Genomic DNA, 27,590 nt, shown 5'->3' on the forward strand with positions numbered 1-27,590 from the left:
CTATGGAGCAATAAAAAGATTTACAGCAGAAGCAATGATTAAAACGATGACTGTCCCAAACGGTGGAAGAAGCATTTTGCCAGAGGATGCAGAAGGATGGGTTTTGGGATGTGGAACAGGAACAGGACCTGGACCTGGACCTAGAGCTGTTAATGAGAACACAGTCACTGACACATCATTTCTGCTATCAGGTATCATTCACCTATACCATATATCCTGAATATATAAACAATACTGAAATTAGAAACTCATTGAAAGACAACATTCAAATAAACATAGTTCATTTGTTTTGTTTCAATATATATTATCATGATATGCTACTACTCTAGGTTTTATCCAAGATTTCACAGGCTTTCTAATTACCATATATCTGAGACAATTATATCTTTGTTCAAATTCTCTAGTACTTCTTTGCAATTTCTATTTCCATTTTCTATATATGCATGTAAGTTAAACTGTCTCTTCTGTTTCAAGTAGGGCAATGTATTACACCCGCATATCTGAGCAGCTACCAGTGTGACTGGATATAGCTTCATTTTAAAACAGTCCTATGCATTGGACAATAAAAATAAATGCTTTTTCCTCCTTACATGCATGGCTCTGAAGAACTTTTTCATCTGAACTCTAGAGGAGCAGTGACATCTAATGACAGAGTAATTTGCTTCACATTGCCATAAACTCACATAACTTATTTATGGCTTTGTTTTTGCTTAAACAGACTATATAGGGAATGGTTGACTCAAAAGTTTATCCAAAGAGGATAACTAGTCAGATTTCCTAAGTAAAGCCAAGAGAAACAGTAAGTTTTATAAAGACTTCATATCAGTTTTACATGCCATAGTTATAAACATTCAGTTTTATCTATAAAGACAGAGAGACAGGCAGGCAGGTATACTCATGCAATAGGATGTTACTAACAGACCACTGGTCCTCAAGAAGACATTAATGTGAATAACTGGCAGGATTATTATTTTTTTTGCAACAGTGGTATGGAGGTAGGACTGGATATCTAGTCTTGCACAAAGAAAAAGCAATCTACTTATTTCACAACTTTCAAATGCACTGCTAGACATATATTTAATTTAAAAACCTATTTATAGTAATAAACACCCAGACCTTAAAGCAGTTTTACATATAAACAAAGTACTTTTAGACAGTTTTAATGAACATTAAACATTAGTGTCCACTGTTTCTTCACTTTCATTTTCTTAAAATTCTTGTATAACCTCCAATCTTTTTTAATTCAAATTTATTTGCATAAATGTAGCATGTTTCTATGTCATTAAACCTTTCAGTACAATTTAAGCATTTGTTTACTGAAATGTATGTAATTTTGTTTAAAAAATAGTTATAAAATAATTACAATGACTTTACGGATGAAATAAGATTTATGAATCTTAGTTCAGGATAATATATGGTCCTAGTAAAATTTTGTTATAAAAAAATTGGGTTGAGAAGATTAAGAACTGTTCTAAAATAGCACAACCTCTAACCACAGTTGAAATTATTATTCTAATTACAGCCACAAAACACATATAGTCAGTTGAATATGTTACACTCTGTTGTTGCAATGCCTTCAACTCTTGCAACTTCACTCTTTTTATTAGGAAAAATAAGTTTCTCACCTTATATTGCCAGAATATATAATAATATATGCAAATATATACTATAATATAATGCATATATATATAAACATGATAATATATTTTGATATCTATGAACTAAAGACTAGATATTTCTTACTAGGATTGTTGATATTTCCTTGACTTCTGTCTTCTAAAAATAAAAAGATTTTCAGTTAGTTCATTACATACCTATTATCCAAAAGAAAAAGATTCAATAAAAATTAAGCAAACTTGGTTATCTCTGGGAATAAGGGGCAGGGTTGTAGGGTTAGTGGTATACTGGGGTTGTAGAAGGGTTTAATCTTTAGTCATTTGTGCTCTTGGAAAATTCTCATGAATATGTGTTTCTACTTAAGTCAGGTTAAATTTTTCTTTACCAAAAAACTGCCTTCTACATACTGAACTCTTGATTCCCAAGTACAACATTAATACACCATTTATTCAGTGCTTATCATCTGTCATTCATTATGAAAATGCTTTATGTACGTGACTTCTTTTTCTTTTTTCTGGTGCGTGTGTGTGTGCGCGTTTACTGGGGATTTGATCCAAAGAGACATTCTACCTCTGACCTACACCCCAGCCCTTTTTGTTTTTTTATTTTGAAACAGGGTCTCATTTGCTGAGGCTGGCTGTGAACCTGTGATCCTCCTGTCTCTGCCTCCCAAGTACTGGGAATATAGGTGTGCATCACCACACACCTGTTTCAGTTTTACTTCTTAAATTCTATTAGGTAGGTATAGTTATCCATATTTTATAGATGTCCCTCAAAATATAAATAAAATCACAGAAATCATCACTGGTAGCAATGTCTATTTTCAAAACCTCTGCTCTTAATTATTATGCTATATTGCTTCCAAGTGTGTGCTTAGTATTAAAATATGGTATTTCCACATTTCAAAACTTTAAAGCCAAATGTCAACTCTAATAGCCCAGGATAGAGGTGACAAGTGTCATATGGCAGAAAGGAAACAAACTTGAAAGATTTGGTTCCTGGTTGTCTCTAGCTTCTCTCAAGTTCCTTACTAGTCCTCCATTCCATGTCCTCATCTCCGAAGTGGCAAGAGCAATACATTTACTGGATCCAGTGAGATACTGTGTACTGTTTTGACATTGCCTTTTTTTTTCCTTGGTGGTACTGGGGTTCCTGGAAACCCTTCTACCTCCGGGCTACACTCCCAGACCTATTGTTTGTGTGTGTGTGTGTGTGTGTGTGTGTGTGTGTGTGTGTGTGTGTGTGTGTGTATTTTTTTTAAAACAGGGTCTCTTAAGCCAGCATGGCTGACTTCGAACCTGCGCGGTCCTCCTGTCTCCACCTCCCAAGTGCGGGGATTACAAGCGTGCGCCACCATGCCCGGCTTGACAATTCCTTTTAAAAACCCTGCGCCAGGCTCGGTATGGTGACACATTTGTCCCAGTTCTTGGTAGGCTATGACAGCTTGATTGCAGGTTTGAGGACTGCCGCAGCAACTTAGCAAGGCCCCCAACAACTTAGTGAGACCCTGTTTCAATTAAAAAAAAAAAAATTAAATGGCCTGGGGTATAGCAAGAAAGTAGAATGCCCCCTGAATTCAATACCCAGTACCAGGAAAAAGAAAAAAATCCCCTGCAAAACCTGCAAGCTTTCCAAGAGAGGGTAGAAAGCAGCACAGACTCAGCAAAACCTAGTGGCCTATTGGAGGAGGAAGCAAAAGGGTAGTGTCATCAGGAGCACAGAATGCCTGGCCTCATAACATGTACAGTTCTAATTCATACTTCCTTTTTAAAAATTTTTGTGGCGTCAACCCAAGGCCACTAGACCTCCAAGCTACACCACCAGCCCTTTTTACTTTTGAAACAGGTTCTAAGTTGCAAAAGGTCTCACTAAGTTGCTGAGGCTGGCCTCCAACCTGCAATCCTCTTGTCTCAGCCTCCCAAGTGCTGGGACTATACCTGTCTTTTTCACATTTCTTTGATGATGTTATTCCCGTGTCTACAGATTCCCTCACCACTCCATCTTTCCCTGGGAAGCCTCCGGCCTCATGTGGAAACAGATAAACACAGCTGAGGACAACTATTCAGGTTTCAAGTCAAGCACCTTTTTTCCACTTGGCTCAGAGGACCTTCATAGCAGCTTGCTGCTCACACTAAAAGAGTTCTCAACATTTTCCCCTCTGGCATGCAGACCGGCTGTCCTGCCCAGATATCTTCCCCAGACCCCTTAAGCCTGATCTAACTGAATGACTGTGATAAAGGACTCAATCCCATGTTCCACCATCCCAATACAAAATGTATTACCAGGTACTTCATCCGTTTGTATCACTTTTATTCCTGAATGAAAAAAAAAAAAAGATTTTCAGATTATAGTGACTGCTTCTGTTCCCTTTTTTTTGTTTTAACCACTATTAAGTTGTCAGTACTTTATTTCATTAGTCCTCATTTCATTCTTGAAGCAAAGGCACACAAAATAACTTAATACCCAGAGGAAAAAGCAGAGGAGAGACTTCCTGAAGCCAGAGATGTACATCTCCACAGCCCATCCTGCTCTGTGGCCATCGCTCAGACTACCACGGTGTGAGCATCGAGACTTTTTTTTTTTTTTTATTTTGGTGCTAGAGATTGAACTCAGGGACATTCTACCTCCGAGCTACAACCTCAGCCCTATGTTTTATTTTGAAAAAGGGTCTAAGTTATGGAGGGCCTCACTAAGTAGCTGAGGCTGGCTGTGAACCTGAGATCCCCCTGTCTCAGCCTCCAAGTACTCAGATTACAAGTGTGTATCACCCGGCCCGGCTGTGACAATCAAGACTTTGAGGAGAAAACTGCAAATGTGGGGCAATACAGTGGAAGGGATATGTCATCGGTATTACTAGAGGTTTCCTTTAAAATCGTGGCCAAATAAATCGATTGGTGATAATCTAGGTCAGTATAAAAGAGCTGTTGGACCCTTTTTCTGAGACTTTGTCTGCAATAAACTGTTGCCAAGCTGTCCTGCACACGGCATGCAGTTTCTGTAGACAGCAATGTGAGGCAGTGGTCAGTATTTTGTGTATGGATGTAATTTAGCAGATGCTGAAAAATAGAATTTCTTTATAGATGATCATTCCAATAGTAACAAAATCTACAAAATATGATTTAAAAGTATTCCATAAACTCAAAAGAAAGAATTTTAATTATGTATTAGGGGCATTTGTGGGTTTTATAATCCTTACAGATATTCCCATGAATTAAATATGACAAATGTCAGCCATATTTGAAGGATAACAATTCTAAGGCATGGAGGTGTAGTTACTGCCATCGCTATCTGGTAAAATATATCATGTCCACTTTTCTTCTCCTTGTCCCAATAAAGAAGTTAAGGAAGGCGTTAGTTTGCCTCCTGCCCTGAAGGCATAAGGTTCTGTGGTTTTTCTGAGGAGCCTGACTGGACTCACTGCTCAGGTTCTCTAGACACAGAAGTTCAAGGCCCCTAAATGACCCTGTCCTCAGCTACAGTTCTTGTTCTTACAATATCTATTTTTATGCTTTGTATTATAGGCATATTAAATCATGGTAAAATGCTAGAAACAGACTTGAGGAAGCACGAATACTGAGGAACAAACACTGGGTAAAAACGTAGCCCACCCCCACCCCCGCACGCACTCATGTGCTCTTGTATACAGTGCCATGCCTTCTGTGCTTACCAGGCTGTGGAAGAGGTTCTGGGGTTCCCATTCCTAAATGAAAAAGAAGTTTATAGTGATTTTCAGTCAGCTCCAGTGAGTACAATTTTCAAACTCTTCTGTTTGATGAGCTCAACAGATACAAGCCCCAAATGTCCTACTACATTGTAATTGCTGGTTGGTTTTGTTTGGGATTTGTTTTTATTCTACTGGGGACTGAACCCAAGGCATTCTACTTCTTAACTATACCTACAGTTCTTTTATTCTGTTCTGAAACAGTCTCACTAGGTTGCTGAGAGTCTGGCTAATTGTTGAGGCTGGCCTCAAACCTGCAATCTCCTGCCTCAGCCTCCCAAGTACTGGGATTACAGGTGTGTACCACCGTACCCAGCTACTTTCTGGTTTTTGACTGAAAAGTCTTAGCTCCATAAAACCTCACTGTGCTAGACCTGCACACATTTAAAGGAGTCTTCTGCCATAGCACCTTACTGTGTGTTTATACCAGAGTACTATTTGGTTACTTGGAGATTCCAAACAAGGAGTTGTTAACTGAAACTAATGGTTTGTGGGGAAAAAAATGAAATTTCTATTAAATTCAGCTGTACAACCTGGAAGCTACTAGCCTACCACATCCAGGTCCCAGCAGTCTTGCCCTTAGCCATGTCCTCAGCACAGCTAACTTTCCTGTCCCAGAAACAAGTGCTCCAAGAATACATAAATGCTAGGGAGGAGAAGCATTTTCTCTACACTGTTGCTTAGCTGAATCTGTAGATAACTGGCACACAGTTATAACATATCTTCTTTAATGCTGGAGGAATCGCTCTCACCCCATGCTTGGACTCAGAGAGTAAATAGAAGCTATCTTACCAGTCATTCCAGTGGAATCAGGGATTTTCACTCCGAAAAGCAGAAATAAATATGTTAGTGTTAATCAGTTGTCTTGAACTGTTAATGCCCCCCTTTGTCTTCCCTTCTCCATCTCCAACAGAAAAGGGAAATGGAAAAGAAAGGACATGAAAAGGAAGAGAAGGGAAAAAAGAAAATAGCAATGACAAAAACCTTTCAATAGCTCTTCATTTTCCAACAGGATAAAGTCTGAACTCCTTAAGCTAAACTTCAAGGACTTCCATGATCTAACTCATACCTCTCCAACCTTATATTCATAGACAGACTTAGGATGTCCATTTTTAAATGAAACAGTTCTGAATAGAAGTCTTTGTTGTCATTATAGCTATTAGCCCCATGATTTTGGGAAGGGTACTTAATTCCTATGAATTTCAAGTCTTCCTTTTTACAGAAGTAATACTTACCTGGTAAGTTTATAACAATCAAGGATTAAAGGACTACTACATAAAAATGTTTGGTACATTGCATGGAACAAGAAAAGTACCAAATAATTGTGAAGACCCTCTGTTCTAGCTTAATTCATTCACCAAACTCTCCATGCTGGGCTATGTTCTTCATTTTAGGAGTCCTTGTGTCTCCTACTTACCTCATAGCTAGTCTTTAGAGCAAGAAAAAGATGATTCATTTACCAGGAAAGACAGTGGACCGCTAGCCCTTTACTCCTAACAGTAAGAACTATTTAGTAAAAAATGCATTCAGCTTCAAAACTTAATTTAACCTTATAGTTGAATTTTTATAGAAGAAAACTCAGAAAACTCTCAAAATGGCAAAGATAAGGGTAAAGGGAGGACGGGAAAGATAACCTACTAGAGCCTAACTTATGGTGAGAACTATGGCTAGCAATTCAGGATCTCCTACATTAAGCAAACAGTGCTTGATTTGTTTTTGTTTTTATTTTTAGTTTAATCCAAACACCCTGACCCAAAGTTGTCATGATATGTGTATATATGTATATATGTGTATACATACATACATACATACATATATATGCTTGGCGTGTGTGTGTGTGTGTGTGTGTGTGGTGGCACACAGCATTCGGGAGGCTGAGACCAGAGGATCACGGTTCGTGGACAGCCTCAGATACTTAGTGAGGCCCTCGGCAACTTAGTGAGACCCTGTTTCAAAATAAAGAATCAAAAATAGCTCAGAGGTCAAATGCCCCTGGGTTCCATCCCCAGACCCACCCCCCCCAAAAAAAAAGAATAAAAATAGGGCTGGGGGTGTAGCTCAGAGGTAGAATGCCCCTGGGTTCAATCTCCAGTACCATGCAACAAACAAACGGCTGGGGGTGTAACTCAGAGGCAGAATACCTCTGTTCAACCCCCAGTGCCACACACATAAAAAAAAGTTTCCTGATTATATAAGGCATATCTTATAATTATAGAAAATTTGGAAAAATACTTGGAATTATTAAGAGTTAAAAATCACTGAAGCTGGACGTGGTGGCGCACGCTTGTAATCCCAGCGCTTGGGAGGCGGAGACAGGAGGATCGCACTTGTTCGAAGCCAGCCTTGCTGGCTTAAGAGACCCTGTTTCAAAATAAAAAAATATAAAATAGGTCTGGGAGTGTAACCCAGAGGTAGAAGAGTTTCCAGGAACCTCAGTACCACAAAAAAAAAAAAAAAAAAAAAAAAATCACTGAAACTCTCGTCTTTTTTTTTTTTTTTTTTTTTTTTTGTAGAGGCATTCTTCCTTCAAGGTACACCCCAGCCCTATTCCTTATCTTTATTTTGAAACAGGGTCTCACTGAGTTGCAGAGGGCCTCACTAAGTAGCTGAGGCTGTCCATGAACCCAGATCCTCCAGATCCTCCTGTCTCAGCTTCCCAAATGCTGGGATTACAAGCGTAAGCCAGCATGCCCAGCTAAACCCTCAAATCGTAAAGATACCCATTCTTAAAATTTTTGGTGTATTTCCCTTCAATTTTCTTGAACATATATATATAATGTACATATGTATTTATAAAGTTATGTATTCTACATGTTGTTTTATACCTTTTGGGGGAGGTTTCTGGGGATCTAATAAGCAAGTGCTCTACCAATGAATGTACCACTAGCTCCTATTATTTACATTGCCTTAGTGTATCTCCAGTCTCCCTCCCTCCCTCCCTCCCTCCCTCCTCTCCCCCCCCCCTCTCTCTCACACACACACACACACACACACACACACACACACACACACGCACACACACACACACGCACAATAGAAATAAAAAAGAAAGAAATATAAAAGCCTGGGGATAAGTTACACTTTTCAATAATCAAATGGGTATTGCTAATACCATCTGTTATTCAGATTGCTGTAGGCAGAAATAAACACAGAGATTTGTCATTTTAATTTAGGTAAAAAGCAATGTTATTTGTTATACTCTGCCCAACACTGTAGAGTACAAAAGTTTGTGGAATAGTCACACTGTACTCACTGTACTTTATTTTCTGGGATGACCTAAAGATTGTTGAATAGAGGCACAGAGCTGATGTGTCATTTTTATAAAAAATCCTATCTGAGCCGAGCATGGTGGCATTCACTTATAATTCCAGTACTTGGGAGGATGAGACAGGAGGTTCACAGAATTGAAGGCAGCCTCAATAACTCAGTGTGAGTTACTCAGCAACTCTCTTTTTGTTTCAAAACAAAAAGGGCTGGGCATATATCCCAGAGGTAGAATATCGCTCAGCAACTCTCTTTTTATTTTGTTTCAAAATAAAGAGGGCTCCAGCTGGGTATGGCGGCGCACGCTTGTAATCCTAGCGCTTGGGAGGCTGAGACAGGAGGATCACAAAGGTTGGAAGCCAGCCTCAGCTACTTAGTGAGGCTCTCAGCAACTTAGTGAGACCCTGTTTCCAAAAAGTATTAAAAAAAAAATAGGTCTAGGAGTATAGCCCAGAGGTAGGAAAGTCCCTGGGTTCCACGCCCAGTCACACACACACACACACACACACACACACACACACACACACACACATAAATTTGACCATTAAAAAAAATAAAATAGAGCTCCGCATATATCCCAGAATTAGAATGTCCCTGGGTTCAATCACCAATAAAAATAAAAAATTCTATCTCATATACCAACTCGTTAGTTAAGGTGGGCTCTGCCTTCTTCCCAATTTTTCTTAACATATAACATGTCCACCTGCTCCTACCCATAAAAGGAGCTGTTGTGAAAATGTAAGCCCCCAGAGTTGATGAAAATGTCTTACTAGGGTCTTCAAGTTCCTGGTTTTCTTTACCTAATGTTATAAAAAAGAAAAAAAAGTTTTAAAGAAGATATTTAAAATTTTGGGACTTACCATAACTACAGCAAAACTATCTTCTGGGGGAGCTGAGACAGGAGGATCACAAATTTAAGGCCAGACTGGGCAACTTAGCACTAGACTGTTTTAAAATAAAAAATGTTAAAGGGTAGAAATAGCTCAGTGGTAGAATAGCCTGGGGTTCAATACTAGACACACACACACACACAATTTTCTGAGTAATATGGCTATAAAAAACCACTTGGTATGTCCAGTAACTACTGCTAATAATTTTAAATGTCAGCTACAGTCTAAACATACTTTGGCTAATGTACTGCAACTATCTTATGAAGAAAAACCACCACAGATACAGCTAGTCTCCTCCTACTCTCAAGGAAGCAAAAAAAAAAAAAAAAATGTCTATTTTGTAGTTAGTGGGGACCCTATGAAGCAATCAGAATTTGTGACTCGAATGGCCAGTAAGAGGAGGAGTTGCTAAGCATGTCCTTGGTGGGTGGGGGCATAGAAGGCTTTGCTTCTTTCAAAAGGAGAAGTATCGCTGGGCGTGGTGGCACAGGCTTGTAATCCCCACGCTTGAGAGGCGGAGACAGGAGGATCGCGCTGAACCCTGTTTCCAAATAAAAATATAAAAAATAGGTCTGGGAGTGTAGCCCGGAGAAGGGTTTCCAGGAACCCCAGTACCACAAAAAAAAGGGGGGGGGAGGGAGTATCTTCCTGAATATAGATTAAATTGAATATTTTAAAAAGACTGAATTTTCGCCGGGCGTGGTGGCGCACGCTTGTAATCCCCGCGCTTGGGAAGCAGAGACAGGAGGATCGCGCAGGTTCGAAGCCAGCCGCGCGCGCTGGCTTAGGAGACCCTGTTTCCAAATAAAAATGTAAAAAATAGGTCTGGGAGTGTAGCCAGAGGTAGAAGGGCTTCCAGGAACCCCAGTACCACCAATATATATATATATATATATATATATATATATAATGTCTGGGAGTGTAGCCCGGAGGTTGAAAGACTTCTAGGAACCTCAGTACCACCAAAAAAAAAAATAATAATAAATAAAAAAAATAAAAAGATTGAATTTTCTTTTTTTATCCCCCCAAAAGAAAAACCTACTGAAGCCACATGGGCCAAACATAAAAATGCAATGAAATGATGTGGTTATATCTCTACTAGTGAAAACTAGTTAAAAAATGTAATTACCCAGATACTTTAATCAAATGATACCTATCAAAGAAAAAAATAAAATAGCACTTAAAATGAAGTTGGGAAACCATTAGTAATCAGATCCCAGATGAGCTGCAGAGATGTCCACTGGAGGATGACAGTTGACCTTTGAAACATTGTTAACCTCTGCTGACCTTTTGTATAAGGAACGCCTTCCCTCAAACTACCCAGAGACCAAGACAGTACTTATTCCCTTTCTTACAAGACAGCTTAACTTTTACCAATACCCATCGTAGCTCTAATTTTCACTCTCCTTGAAGTTTAAAGCTACAAATGAGCCAGACGTGGTGGCGCACGCTTGTAATCCCCGCACTTGGGAGGCTGAGACAGGAGGATTGCACAAGTTCGAAGCCAACCTCAACTACTTAGTGAGGCTCTAGCAACTTAGTGAGACCCTGTTTCCAAATAAAATATAAAAAAATAGGTCTGGGAGTATAGCTCGGAGGTAGAAAGCCTCTGGGTTTCACCCTTAATACCACCAAAAAAAAAAAAAAAAAAAAAAAAAACTACCAATGCAGCCACCATTTTGTAATAACTTGGAGCATATCTTCAGGATTGCTTAAATCTGTGTTTTCCTGGAATGCAACTCTAATTAGCGCCAAATAAATGTAATTTTCTTTATTTGTGACTAGGTTGATTTTATTCTTGGTAAACATATCAACCATCAGCATATTTGAGAGTTGCAAATATACTGAGTTTTCTACCTAAATTTGAATGTTGGTGTTACCCTGGCTAATCTCAATGACCCATAGACAACCCAGACCTGGTCGAGGGTGATTAGTTCTTCAGGTTCCACTACCTTTGTTTCTCAGAAAATTTGCATATTGTTCAGATCTCTGCAGACTAAGTCTCTTATTGGAGGGAGGTAAATTTTCCCAGAATAGATTTTCTTCCCTTGTTCAGATCTGCCAAGCTACCGCTTTATAACTGCAAAGTACTTCTTTTATTCAGCTTAAGAACTACATTTGATAAAGAAAAAGCTATTAAACATCCTTGTAAACATTATTTTTAAAAAATTAAGAGCATACTCACCTTGGTTGTAGACATAAGTTGGTTTAAAATAGTCTGAAATACAAATATGTATACACGCTACTCTGCTCAGATATGAATATCAGGCTCAATATTTTTATTGTGTGTGGAGTGCTGGAGATTGAATCGAGGAGCATTCTACCTCCAAACTACACCCCCAGCCCAATTTTTTATTCTTCATTTTAAAACAGGGTCTAATTAAATTGTGGCGGGCTTAACTAAGTAGCTGAGGCTGGCTGTGAACATGGATCCTCCTGTCTCAGCCTCCCAAGTACTAAGATTTTACAAGCATGTGCCACCACGCCTGGCTAGGTTCAACCTCTTTTTTAAATGCTTACTAAAAATAAAGATTTGAGTTGGCTTACATTTAAAAAAACATTCAAAATATTATTATGAGAAATATAAATTTTCATTTCAAAAACAAATAGACATGAAATCATTTTTTGTGTATGTGATACTGGGGTTCCTGGAAACCCTTCTACCTCCGGGCTACACTCCCAGATCTATTTTTATACTTTTTTTTAAATTTGGAAACAGGGTCTCTTAAGCCATTGCAGCTGGCTTCGAACCTGCACGATCCTCCTGTCTCTGCCTCCCAAGCGCGGGGATTACAAGCATGCGCCGCCACGCCTGGCGACATGGAATCATTTTAATTACATGAAGATCAATTCATAGAAAAGGTAGCCAGAAATTCAGCTAGAACTGGACTCTTGCTTCCAAAGTTTTTAATTTAAAAAGCCTTCAAAAGAGTCCACTGAAAGCATGCATCACTCAAGGCATTTTCTGGCAGCTTTGGTTCCAATCTATTAGACCTATTTGATAATGCTCTTCCTGAATACTCCTAGAATTTCCTATCTTCCTAGATATTTCCATAGTCTTCTAAGAAAGATTATTTCTTGTTAGGTCCTCCTATTTTCCCTTGAGAAAGTAGAAACATGCCTCACTACTGTTGTGTCTGCCCATCCTTCCCCTTGGAGTCACATTTACTCTACTCCTTCATTACTCTCTCAAATATTAATTCCTAATGTATCAAAACACAGGAATGGAAGTCCAGCTCTTTGCAGATGGGAAATGGCTAAAGATGTAGAGGCACTAAGGAGTCCTTAAATTCCTGCAGGGACAGGGTAGGGTAAGAGTAGCAGGTTCTCTGCATGCTCAGAGCAATGAAATATTTGAGGGAGTGTGCAGCAGTGGCTGAGCCCAACACCTGTAAAAGGTAGTAAAGATAGTACAATTTAGCCCTGAGAAAATGAGGGCTGACAGTATATGGTGGAGTGGCTCTGACCCATACTTGTGAGATGTTAACACTGATAAAATTCCAATTACTTTAAAGAATATCTTACCTATGTTCCCCACACAACCATCAGTTTTTAGTCCTGAAACACAAAGATTAAAGCTTTGTTATATATAACGATAGTAGGAAATATTTTTATTAATCTATAGCTATTGGTAATCTGTCAGCTCCTAGAGGATTATTTGTACTGCAACTTTAATTCTCTTTTGCCATGTAAAGTAACCTGTTTCACAAGTTCCAGGGATTAGCATGTGAACCTCTTTGCATACCACACCCCTGTGTCTTCAAGTGCTGTGTTTAGTTTGTCAGTAATCCCATCTAATCTATATTTTCTCAGTATTTGTATTTCTGGAAGTTCAGGAATATATCTTGTCTCCATTTACACTTACTAAAAGTGTTATGTCCCCAAATTCATATGCTGCAGTCTTCATCCCCACTGTGATTGCATGTGGATGTGGGCCTTTGAGAGGTAACTAGTTTTCGATGAGGTCAGGTAAAATTCCCAATGTGCGGCACCTGATTCAGAATTACTAGGCATGTGAAGAAGGCAGAAAACATCGTTCATAGTGAACAGAGAATATCATCTATTGAAACTAAGCTAGAACTAACAGGGATTTTGGAATTGTCACAGAAGTACATTAAATATTTGACAGCTACATGTTAAACGTTCAAAAGCAAAAAGATTTAAGATGTTGCCTCAGGTTTAGCCATCATACCTAACACCTTAGACTGAGTGGCTTAAACTACAGATGTCTGTAGCTAGGAAGTCTTAAGATCAGGGTGCCAGAAGAGTCAGTTCCTGCCGAGGGCTCCTTTCCAGGCCTGCAAAGAGCTGCCTTCTTACTGTGTCTCTACATGGCAGAGAAAGAGCCCCTTGGCCTCCTTTCCCCTTCTCAGAAGGACACTAGTCCCATGACCTGAGTTCCAACCACCAAGGAATCGGGAGCTAAAGAATGAGGGGGGATCTGAGAAAGAAGATACTTGAATAGATGTGCTTACTCTGACCTTGCTGTATGAATGAACACTCAAATACTTGCTTTTACTTTAGCAAACAAATAAAAATTTCATATACTTCAGCAAATAATAGATCATACTAATATAAAAAAACAACAGTTTTATGCCAGGCGTGGTGGCGCACGCTTGTAATCCCCACGCTTGGAAGGCGGAGACAGGCTGGTTCGAAGTCAGCCTCACTGGCTTAAGAGACCCTGTTTCCAAATAAAAATTATGAAAATAGGTCCGTGAGTGTAGCCCGGAGGTAGAAGGGCTTCCAGGAACCCCAGTACCACCTAAAAAAAAAGGTTTATGAAACTAGATGCTTTCTTCCATTGGTTCTGTGGCTACTTTTTTTTTTTTTTTTTTTTTTTTGCCCCTACAGGTTACCACAGAACTCATCATTAAAGGAGAAGAACAAAGAAAGTGGATTATCCCTGGAAGGAGGGGACAGACTCTAATGGATTGGTTTAGGATTATGGTAGGCAGCTTCTGACATGGCTCCCAAGGACCCTGCCATGGCAAATTCTTCTCCCCTTGAACACAAGCTGAACCTAGTGCCTTGCTTCTAGAAAACAATACAGCAAACCCGATGACATATCACTTCCATGATTAGGCTGCAAAAAACTGACTCTGTTGCTTACTCTAATGAAGTAAGTAAGATTTTCTATGAAGGGACCTATCTATCCAGAAACCAAGGGAGGCCTCCAGCTGGCAGCTCATGAAGAACTGAGATGTTAGTAGAATAATTCATGAAGAACTGTGTCCTACCAATAACCATGTGAATGAGCTAAGAAGCAGATCCTTTCCCATCAACTCTGCCAAGCTTAAGATGACTGTATTATTATAAGAGACCCAGTGAAGGATCCAGCTAAGCTATGCCTGGATTCCTAAGTCACAGCAACTTCAAGACAATAGTGTTCTTTTAACCCAGTATGTTTTGGAGTCATTTGTTTTTCAATAAAGGATGATTAAAACAGGTTGAAGGTAAATTTCCTTTGCCAACTTGTCTAGGATAGTCAGTTTTTATTCAAACACTAATCTAGTTGTTGCTATGAAGAACTAAGTCTTCCCAGAAGAAAACCTCTAAAAATTTAAAAAGGAGAAGAGGAAGAGGAGGAGGAGGAGCATCAGCAGCAGCTTTGCTAGTGAACAGCAGCATGAGCTCATCGATAGACCCAGCCTGGATTTCCTCACAGGCTGCCTTGTGGATTTTATAACTGCCTTACTGGCTCCCTAACAGTGTAAGCCAGTTCCGTTCAGTAAATATTCATATATATAACTTCATGATGATTTTGATCTCTGGTGAAACCCTGACAGACACAAGAGTGATGAACAGATCTGTTGAGTGAGAGCATGGAGGGAGTTATTGGTGAACAATTCTCTTGTTTCCTATAAATCTAGATATAATCTGAAAACCCTTCATAATGTTCTGAGCCTTGACTCATAATGATGAATTGGATGTCACTTAGTTCTGATGTTGGCTATGTCATTCCCTATCTGTCCTAGCTACATGAATTGATGCTCAAAACCCAAACAATCTGAGATAACTTTGCTGCTCCTAATAAATACTAACAGGTATCAATCAGAACCAATTGAGATACATACATGTAATAAGCTCCATGGGTTGAGGGTGAATTTTAAGAATTAAATTATAGCCTCAACAGGCTCATCTCCTTTCCCCTTAAATGGCTTGGCAGAGAGCAGCTCAACAGGCCCCAGTAAACTCAATAAATAAATGGGATAATACCTGCTATTAACATTCAGAAACTCCTTCTAATAAGGCACCATCCCAACTACAGAACATTGATATTCCCTGACCCCTGACTCTAGAAATATGTAAAGCAGTATACTGAGATTGATTCTCTGTAGGAACATTGCCCAAAAGACCAGATCATCTATGTCAATCCTGTTCATTACAATAATGACAGTTCAGGGGATGATGTGTACTCTAGTTCTCTGCTTGTAAGTAGTTTTCTTCTGATAAAACTGCTATATTTTTATGGAGATTACAGTAATCCCAAAGCTATGGCTTTCCAATAGATATTTACAATTTATCTATAGTCTTCCCAATCCGTGTGTAAATTTTTAGTCAGTAATCTTTTTTCTTTTCTTTTCTTTTTTTTTTTTTTTTTTTTTTTTTGCAGTACTAGCGATGGAACCCAGGGGCATTCAACCTCCAAGCTACACCCCTAACCCTATTTTCTATTCTTTATTTTAAACAGGGTCTGAGTTGCAAAGGGCCTATGTAGCTGAGGCTGTCCGCGAACCGCGATCCTCTGGTCTCAACCTCCTGAATGCTGAGATTACAAGCATACACCACCATGCCCGGCTAGTGAGATCATTTTCAACAAGGAAATTAGCCTGACTACACAACCAAAATTCTATCTTTATAAAGCTATCTAAAAATATTATCAAAGGTGGTTAATGACAGTAATTTTCTCTTGAGGAATAAGAAAGGGCTAAGAGTTTACTTCCATTATCTTGCATTAATACCAAAATTAATATCTATGGCCAACAGGAATTTTATTATCTAATGGAGTATTAGCAGTCTCATTTCCTAACAATTTTATTTCGATTTTTAGCTAACTTGTTTTGTAATTTTTTGTATAAACAAAACACACATATATACACACACATACACAGAGAGAAAGAGATACATACATACATACATACATACATACATACATACATACGACTGAATCTAGGGGCATTCTACTTCTGAGCTACTCTCCCAGTGCTATTTTTTTTAAACAGGGTCTCACTAAGCTGTGAAGGGCCTTGCTAAATTGCTGAGGCTTGCTATGAACCTGTGATCCTCGTGTTTTAGCCTCCCAAGTACTGGAATTACAAGCATAAGCCACCACACCCAACTGACACAAAATATATTATCTTGAAAATCATAAGCAAGTTTACAGTAAGTATAGGACTGTGCTTAGCACCCTCAATTTAGTAAAGTACAATTTTTTTTACCCCTTTAGAGATACTGTCTTTTTATATCCAGAGCCTAGTTAAATTTAGGCACAAGGGAAGAAGATTATCATTGTATCCTCTTGGCTTGAGCTTTTAAAATCCCTACAGTTTGTTTTTAATCACCATAGAGTTTTGACCCTGCATTCCCATTAGTTACAGCTAGATGGTAGCAAAGGATTCCAGTCTAGTATTAAATCCTGTACTCCAGGCTCAGGTTCAATCAACACACTCAAGTGCAGTAGCTAATTAGAGCACTCCATTTCACATATAAGCCTTTGCAAACTCCTCCCTTTGTGGCTTGTCAGAACATTAATCTGTTGTGTAGCCTCTGCCTAATCCCCATTTCTCCTCCCCACTTCCTCACACAGGGCTCATAATGCACCTCTCCATGTGGAACTGAGCCCTGGCTCATTCAGAACCAATCCAAGGACTCCATCTCTTTTATTATATCACAATTCCACTCATAACACAAGGAGTCTATGGGTTTCACTGCCCTGTGACACATCAACTAGACACTAGCATTCAATTTGGCTTATAGACAGAGCTTTTATATAACCAAGGACTTCACATAGCATTTAGCTAAATGCATCAAGAACACAAAAGTGGATGATGTCTGTCAGCCCAGCTGCAGCAAGGTTTCTGCCTATGATATGATGTTAAGGTCTAATACACTTGGTGGGGGAAGTAGAGGAACACACCAAACCAAGGTCTAAAAGTCTCTCCCATTTCCAAAGCCTACTGAAGTACTCCTCTGCTTGACCCAGCAGCAGGTTTTGGTTCATCTAGACAGTCATACTCACAGAAGGCCAACTCTTTACCAGTTTACTAAATTCTGAAGAAGAATGCAAGGCAGGGAGCACAGCATACTACTTAGTAGGAGAAAAGCACATGTCTTTTCAGTGCAAATCCTCACAGCAGTCCAATCCTTTAGCCCCCCCCCCCAAATGATAGCTCAATTACAAGAAAACAAGATTACACAGATGGGTGCACAAACCCTCTAGTTTAACAACTTCATACCACATAAGAAGACAGCATCTTTTGAACTCGCAAAACTTGTTCATGATTGGTATAAGAGTCCTATTCTCCTCCTAGTACTCAGCAAGGACAAACATCTGGATATGTTGTACTACATTCAGGAAAGCCAAAAACAATGGTCTCTGCCAAGAATTTGTAACTCATTCATAATCCTCCCAGCTCAGGTTCACTTTATGGATCTAGGCTTTTGTTGACCATGGGCAGTGTTGCTGGTTACACAGCTGTCATTCCACCTGTAGCAGATTACAGGGAAATAGTGCTAGAAAATCAACAGGAGGCCATTCCCATAAGAGAATGGATTTTACTGACCTTTTATTCATAGACACTATGGCACAATAACATAAAAATCAAGAATGTTTGGAATAAAAAAAAACTTCTTGCTGAGTGTGGTATTGCATGCTTGTAATTCCAATATTTGGGAAGCTGAGACATGAGGATTGCAGGCTCAAAGACAGTCTCAGCAACTTAGTGAGGCTCTCAGCAATTTAGCAGAACCCTGCTTCAAAATAAGACATGGGGCTGGGGGTATAGCTCAGAGGTAGAATAGCCCCCGCAAAAAAAGGGAAGAAAATAAAAAGAAAACCTTCTAAATTTCACAGATTATAAAACGGATCTCAGGCTGGGGAGGTAACTCAGTGCTTGTCTAGCATGCATGAAGCCCTGAATCTGATAACAAGCACCACAAAAAAATCACAAACACATACACACACGCATGCGCGCGCGCGCGCGCACACACACACACACCTCTCATTCAAAGATTTAGTAATAAGAGTAGCACTGTACTTTTGAACAGCAGCTCCAGAATCTAAAAGTCATTAGAGGAATGTCTCTAAAATTCCAAAGACAATTCATTACTAAAACAGAAATTCAGGTCTATAGAAACTATTATTCAAGCTTAAAAGATCTTTCAGATATGCAGTCATAGAAAATTTGCTTCAGTGTACCATTTCTCATAACACTTCTGTAGAATCCCCAGTCCAAATTCACCAAAAAAAGGGGAGTTAATTGAAGGAAGACATACAAATCCAAGAAATAGGAATCTTTCACAGGAGAAAAGCAAATTCTCCATGTGGTGGTGTGAAGAGATTTCAGGACATTCAGCAAGTATAAAGAGCACATTATAGAGCAAGATGATGGGAAGGTCTAGGAGGGGTATATCCAGGAAACAAAACAAAACAACAAAGAGCTGGGCATGGTGGCACAACTCTGTAATCCCAGTACTTGGAAGCCGAAACAGGATGATTGAAAGTTCAAAGCCAGCCTCAACAGCTCAACAAGACCCTAAGCAACTTAGTGAAACCCTGTTTCAATAAATAAATATGTAGAGATGGGGGTGTATCTTAGAGATAGAATGCCCCTGAGTTCAATTCCTAGCACCAAAAAAGAGCATGAAGGAATCTGAATGTAATAATAGATTTCTGGTTTTATCAGAAGATTTGGAGGTGAGTCACTGATTGGGCTATTTTTTAAAAAAACCAAAAAAGCAAAAATCATAACTTAATCCTAGGGAAAAGAGGTACCTAAGCACAAACAACTCTTTGATTTATCTACTATTGATCTTTACCACACTGAGAGAACAGGAAATGAACATTGTGTTGGGGGTTGTAGTCATCAAATATTTTGGGTTTATTTATGTAACAGCTACTTCTAATTCCCTTCTCCCTTGTTTCCTGACACTACAGCGGGCAGAAAAGCTAATCACCCCCTTTTCCCAAGACTCTCTTGTAGCTATGAGTAAAAGGAAATTGTTCTCGTAAATGATCTGTAAGCAAAAGTCTCCTGAAGGTTCTGGGAAAACTTTTACTGTCCTTATTAAACAGGCAGATTTGGCTGTCACCCTTATTCTGTCTTGGACATAGATGCTCAGAGCAGTAATAGCCAAACTGCAAACATGAATCCCCAAACCAACATTCTAATATTGGTGGACAGAAAGAAAGGGCATTAATAACTGATGATGTACATGAGCGAGAGCCTCCCTCCAGACTCATTAATTAATCATTAAATCATTAATTATTAATCAGTCAGCCAGACGTGGTGGAGCACACTTGTAATCCCAGTAGCTGGGAGACTGAAGACAGGAAAATCCAGGTTTGCGGCCAGGCTCAGCTACTTAGTGAGGCTCTCCACAACTTAGTGAGAACATGTTTCCAAATAAATAATAATAATAATAATAATAATAATAATAATAATAATAATAATAAAAGATATGGAGCTGTAGCTCAGAGGTAGAATGTCCCTGGGTTCAATCTTCAGTACCAAAACAAACAAACAAACAAACAAACAACAACAACAACAACAAACCTGTCGGGTTTTCTTTTGGAGCTGAAAGCAATAGAGAATTCTTAACTAACACAAGGTACATGAGGCTAAATACTCATTCTCTATAGTAGAAATTCAATAGATGGTGTCTACAGTTTTTCTGGCCATTGCCAAATGACCCTGAAGAGGCAAAACAGCCTCGGTTTGAGAACTACTACCTTGGAGTACTATTCTATTTTTTAACTTGTAGTAATACTGGAAACATATTATTTTGATAAAATTAAATAACTAGCAATGTATAATGTGATTTTCCTTTACAATGCCTCTCACTCCCAGTACCTGCTCTCTCCTGGACATTAGAACCTACTCCTTTGCTCCCAAATAAGCACAGACAGAAGAGACACTTACCACCTACAAATGCACAGTCATAATGACTACAGGTCTTGTTTGTGCTTTGAAGTATAAGGTTATTGCCATCCCCTTCCTGCGACACTTGAAAAACCTCATTCAAAGGTATTACAATAATATTCTCATCTTCTTTATCAAAAAACTTATCAACAGGAACTCCAAAGCATGTGTAGATGGTTAGCACAATGTGTTGGTCATTAGTGGTTTGAGGTTTGGCTGAATATGCCAATGTGAAACTGCCAAACCTGGCTTGGTTGAGCCCTCCAAATGTAAATGAAGTATTCTGGCTTGTTTTATACACCACATTTTTGTAACTGTCCTCACAAGGTCTTCTCAGCAACTGCAGGGCTTTTGTCAGGTAAAAATGAAAAGCTTTAAATTGGAAGTCAAAGATATAATCTTTTCGAGACTGGCCAGCCATCTTCACAGCTTTGTTGAACAGATGGTAAAAGGGAGTTTGCTCTTGAGCTTCAGAAATATATGCCATCAGGGCTATCCCGTGGTTATCCTTAAAACTTATAGGGAGGGAGATCTGGGCCTTCCGGGCTGCCCACTTGGCTTTTGCGTTTTCCCACACAGTCTCTAAGAGTTGATGGTTTCCTTTTTCCTCCTCCAGCAGTTGGGGAACAAATTTTGACTCCATCCTTTCAGTACATTTCAGATATTCATCATCAAATACATTATCTGCCATGTCCAACATTTCAGCCTTCACCTTCAAAGGAAAAGAAAATGAATACTCTTGAAATAAGACATTTTAGTATATATCACTTTCTCTCACATTGCTAATCCCTGCCCTCTCGTCTCCTGACAACAATCTCTCCTTACTTATAACTAACTTTGAATTTTAATTTTATGTATGAAGTATCTTCCACTGCTATTGGCAATTTCTTTAAGCTATTATATAATTATAGAGTCAATGTTAGTGGAGGTATAGGTAGGATTGTGCCTGTAACTCATCTTAAGATAGCGACACACAGGAAATTGAAGAACTTGTTGGCAGTCCTAGCTTGGCAATCCTAGCTTTGAACAATATCCTTAGCTGAATTTCCTCAACTAGTCAAAACTAACTTTTAAATAGACGAAAAATATTGCACACAATAGGCAAGTGCATAACAGCAAATATTAACTCTTTTCCTTTCAGCATGCCCCTCCCTCTCTTGACCATATGTCGTGTGTGAGACTGATTTTGTGCTTTCAGCCCAAAGTATAAGAAAGTTATTAAGGCATAGCAATCAGAACATTTCCAAAAGAAAAAAATGAATATTTCCCCCTCTAAAACTGTAAGCTCTAAGGATAATATTTGCTGGGACTTCCAATAATTATTCTTTTAGTCCCATGGAGAATTTTGTCTGAAAGTAGAGCAGCAAATACTTGCAGAACTGAGAAGTAGAGAGAAAGATGAGGCCAGGAAAACATATTTGAGCCTCTTAATATAGCTCTACTATCTGAATGTTTAGTGCAGTCATAAAAATTAACAGGTTCCCTATTTTCCTAATTTATTTTGAATTGTGCTTCTGTCACATGCTATGAAAAAGACCTAATGATTTTTTTTTTCTTTTTGGTGGTACTGGGGGGGTGGAACCCAGGGGCTTTCTTCCTCCAGGCTATACTCCCAGACCTATTTTTTATATTTTATTTGGAAACAGGGTCTCACTAAGTTGCTGAGAGCCTCACTAAGTAGCTGAGGCTGGCTTCTAACCTGTGCGATCCTCCTGTCTCAGCCTCCCAAGCACAGGGATTACAGGCGTGTGCCACCACGCCGGGGATCTAATGCATATTTAAATGACATGCATGCTCATGTGCCATACAAAGCAGGGTGGTATAATATTAATTTAAAGCCAAATAGATCGGGGTTTAAATTTCATTTCCATTACTAACCAGATTCTAACTACATACAGGAAAGTTATTTGATATCTGAGTCTCAATTTTTCATTAAAAAGTAAAGATAAGGTGGATAAAATAATGTTTTAATTGCAGGATGATTATGAAGATTAAATTACATAATGAATATATGCAAGGCACTTAGCCCGTGCCTGGTACATTATATATCACGCCTTCAATAAACTGAGGTTATTGATTATTATTGTCATGATAGGAATTATGCATTATACTGCAAGTTTCTCAGTGGCAGAACATGTATCATATTTATCCTTGAGTCCCAACCACCTGGTTATAAAACCTGGTAAAAAACTGAGGTGAACTAAATAAGAACCCTATACTCTGATTTTTATTTTTTGGTGGTACTGGGGGTTAAAAGCAGGGGATTTCTACCTCCGGGCTATACTCCCAGACCTATTTTATATTTTTTATTTGGAAACAGGGTTTCACAAAGTTGCTGAGAGACTCACTAAGTAGCTGAGGCTGGCTTTGAACCTGTGCGATCCTCCTGTCTCCGCCTCCCAAGCAAGGGGATTACAACCACGCCCCACCTATACTCTGATTTATGGATCAAAAATAAGATCAGAGAATCTGCCCACAAATACTATTTATGGCTTTTTAAAATGAAAGGGTAAGGCCTCTTTTTCTACTATCCTATACATGTATGATACATGGATGCATAAGTATGTTTAGGGACACCAGTTAAGAGACTTTCGTTTAGTGAGGAGCTGTTAAAGTTCTATGTGAGAGATTTATAAAAAATGTGTCTGTGTGTGTGTGTGTGCATGCATGCATGTGTAAGAAAGAGAGAATTTTTTAAAAAAGTAACTCAAAATTTGATCCTATATCTTCTTCCTACTCTTTTTTCCTCCTCAAACTTCTCAAAAGAAATACCTGTCTTTGACATCTCTATTTCATTTCCCACTTACATCAACCTTTGCTATTCTGGTTTCCCACCTTCATTTCTCTACCCATTCAGCTCTCACTGAGGGGGTACTTAGACTCATTTGACTATCCGACTAGTTCTGGCTGTTAAGAGTTTTCAAAGGCTACTCATTTTAAAATTCTCAACTCTATCCCTAGGCACAATTCCAACCCACATGCCCATAGTTTCAATTATCATCTAAATATCTCTGACCTGATCTATATATCAGCTGCCTAGTTGATACTTCCACTTGAATGCCCAAAGACCATTTAAATGTAACATGCCTAAGGCCGAACTTAAAAACATAATGCCTACAACCAACCACCAACAATAATGGCCTGGTCCTTATTTAAGACTATCTACTCTTTCATAAGGTTGTCCTAGGTATCTTCATCTCAGTCACCCTCTCTGGCTATGCTCCTAGACCTAACAAACATGTCCAGTGTTCTTGCTATATGCCAGGCACTGAGTGATGAATTACCTCATGTAATCCTCACAGCAATCCTGTGATGTAGGTACTATCATCAGCACCCTTTAAAAAAACTCTAAGGAAACTAAACTGCATAGATTGAGAGTATATGGAATTAGGATTTGAACCTAAGCAGTCTGGCTCCAAAGTCTTGTTCTCTTAATAATATTCTATTGCCTCTCAAAATTGAGATTGTTTCAAGTGATAAAGACACTTATATTAGCACTTTTAAGAGAGTGCAATTTTGTTCTTATACAAACCCTTATGAAAGGTTAAGGAATTACTAACTCCATGTTAGAAATACAGGAAGTGAACCAGCATCAGAGACTGTCTTGATTATTTGCAGAAGTGTATTCTGCTGGGGGAGTCACCAAGACCCTTGCACTCCTGGGTTTGTAGGTTGGTTTCTTGACATGGAATTTGAGCTTAAGGAGATCAAATCATGGTTGTATCATAGTCAATAAATATACTTTCTCTGCAGCACAGAACGTACCAGAGTGCACCAACGCCTGATTTATCTTTAAGATTTCAACATGAGACCCTGAAACCACCTCCCACATTCCTCACATCATATCAGAGTTGATCTGATATGTTCCTGTTTTTTCCCTATGCCTCTTACCAGTCTCCACATGTCTAATATTAGATATCAAGACTTTCTGGCCAGACACCACAGCTGATTGTGTGTTCTGTACAGTGTGTGCTTTGAGCAGTGACAAAGTTCACAAATGCCACCCCCATTCAGGGACAAATGAATGGATACTAAAAAACAGGTAAAAAAGGCGAACAAGCTGATTATATTTCTTCCTCTGATTTATCCTTTGAAATAAAAGCTCATACTGATGAAATTCAATTACCAAAGATGTATTACAAATATGTAGAAATGACCTAAATGTTCAAGAAGAGAAATTGGTTAAACAAGTGATAAAACATTAATAAAACAAATGCATTACAATTTTATTGCAAAGGAATACTGAAAATACAAATTAAAAGCCACAATGAAATATGACTTTATATCCAAGAAAAGAAAAATAACAAGACAAGGATGCAAAGAATTAGAACCCTAGTACACTGCCAGTAGGATTGTAATATGGTGCAGACACTGTGGAAAAGTTTGGCAGTATCTCAAAAAGTTAAACACAAAGTTACCATATGACCTTGATTCCACTGTAGGTCTATACCATAGAGAATTAAAACACCAGTTCACATGAGAAATTTTGTTATCATGTAGCATAAAGCATATCCCCTGCAAACTTATTCACATTTACACAAGTATTTTCTGCACACATAAAGTGAACTCCTCTATGCAGGGCTACAAAATAGTGCTTGTATAGTCTCCAAATATTTCAGTAAAGATTTTGTGATTATAATTTTTTAAAAAAGAAACTGCTCACCCAGAAACGTGAATACACCACACAAACACTGCTCATCACAGTCACAAAGCAGAAACAGCCCAGCCTCCATCAGCTAACCAGCAAAAGAGCAAAATGTGGCACATCCAAACAACAGTGTTTGTTCAGCAACAGAAAAATAAAGAGGAGCTGGGCATGGTGGTACACACCTGGAAACCCAGTACTTGGTAGACCAAAATAGGAGGATCGCAGACTGGAGGTCAGAGCATGGTAACTTAGTGAAACTGTTTAAAAAAAAAAAAAAAGGCTGGGGTGTATATCAGAGGTAGAATGCCACTGGATTAAATTCCCAGTAAAACACACACACACACACACACACACACACACACACACACGCATGCACACACGCATGCACACACGCACGCAACTAGTACATACTATGATATGCATAGGCGTTAAAAACTTTATGCTAAGTGGAAAAAAACTTAGAATCCATTCAGTTGAAATGCCAAGAATAGGCAAAACCGTAAGACAGAAAGTAGATTACTGGTTTCCAGGGAATGAGGGATGGAGGAAATTATAGCTGACTATTGATGGCTAAAGGGTTCTTTTTAAGGCTATGGAAATATTATGTAGTTAGATAATAGTGATGGTTACACAGCATAGTGAATATAATAAAAATGAATGAAATACATATTTTAAGTGTTTTTGCAGCATATGTATTATATAGCTCACTCAATTTTAAAGAACAGAATATTCAAACAATAGAATATACACTGATTCTCTTGAGTCTAGACAATGGATCAAAATATTAAATTATAATAGATAAAATATTAAGAATTTAAGTTATTTTAAAGAAGGCATTCCTCTAATGCACATGATGTACATTAATGAACATATCAATGTTAATCACTAAGCCAAACATGAGATGGAGGGAGGGGGAAGAAGTGGGACAGGAATTGGGTAAGAGCTAAGTAGGTGATATGTGTATGTATGCCTCTATCTTCTTGTACCCCATTAAGATGTATGACCACAATGCACCAATAAAAAAATTTTTAAAGAGTAAAAAAAAATAAATAAATAAAGAAGGCATTCAAAACCAGAGCACAAATACTCAGTGGTAATGTGACAGCTAAACAATGTTGGGAGAAAATAAAATGAGATATTTGTTTTGTATTTTACATAAAAATATGTTACAGAATATTTAAAGGTTTACTTGCAAACAAAATAATCTGAAAAATACTTAGTATAAGCCAGGTATGGTGGCCCATGCTTGTAATCACAGTACTTGGGAGGCTGAGACAGGAGGACTGCTATTGGCAACAGCCTCCACTACTTAGTGAGGCCTTCTGCAACTTAGACCTGGTTTCAAAATAAAGAACACAAAATAGGGCTGGGAATATAGCTTGGAGATAGAATGTCCCAAGTTTCCACCCCTATAGGGTACTAAAAAAAAACTTAGTATAGAGAAAATAGTAAACATGTAATTTGATTTAAAACCATGTAACCAATATATAACATACTATTAATTTTTTAAAAAGGTCAGACCAGGCGTGGTGGTGCATGCTTGTAATCCCCACGCTTAGGAGGCTGAGACAAGAGGATCACACAGGTTCAAAGCCAGCCTCAGCTACTTGGTGAGGCTCTCAGCAACTCAGTGAGACCCTGTTTCCAAATAAAGTATGATATGGGTTTGGGAGTATAACCCAGAGGTAGAAAGCCCCTGGGTCCCACCCCGAGTACCACAAAAATAAATAAATAAAATAAAAGAGTAAAAAATATGCGAATCTATTTTCTATAAGTACAAAAAGAGAGACAGAGAAACCAAAATATGACTACACCTTATAGTCTTTCTCTCTGAGTGGAGATATTATGGATGACTTTTACTGTCCTCTTCCTGCTTAATTTTAATTTTTTCAACTTTCTACAGTTAACATATTTAACATACATCAAACTTAAAAAGCTACTTGTAATAAACTCGTTTACCTATTCTCTTTTCACACAGATGCCTCAGGCAATGTTATACTAACAGCTTCCATTCCAGAGACCACATGCTCCCCATTCCCAACATTACCTGGAAGAAGTCCATTAGAATAATGGCTGCCAGCAGCATGGTGACCATTTCAAAATGTCCTGTCTTCATTTTTCCTTAAATTAAAATGAAGAAATTGCAATTCAGTAGACTTGTAAAAGAAGTTCAGGGGAGTAGAGCAGTATTTTCATTTGGGGTGACAGTGACATGATGGTCAGAAAGTGATTATCAATAAATTCCTAATGGCTGCAAGAATCATTAGGTTTCATCTAGTATTTTAACACCTTCATTTTAGAGATGA

The 27,590-nt window shown here is 38.5% G+C and overlaps 1 protein-coding gene across 1 annotated transcript; it reads right to left on the reverse strand.

The window, feature by feature from the left end:
• ART3 (ADP-ribosyltransferase 3 (inactive)) lies at positions 1-27,400 on the reverse strand (the record flags this gene model as incomplete). Its single annotated transcript, XM_080697639.1, has 3 exons — positions 1-134; positions 20,637-21,348; positions 27,332-27,400. The coding sequence occupies 3 exons, from the start codon at positions 27,398-27,400 to the stop codon at positions 1-3; spliced, it is 915 nt and encodes a 304-aa protein (XP_080553765.1).
• Positions 27,401-27,590: the final 190 nt, after the last annotated feature.

The sequence above is a fragment of the Muscardinus avellanarius genome (assembly GCF_963383645.1).
Source record: "Muscardinus avellanarius genome assembly, chromosome: 6".
Classification (NCBI taxonomy): Eukaryota; Metazoa; Chordata; class Mammalia; order Rodentia; family Gliridae; genus Muscardinus; species Muscardinus avellanarius.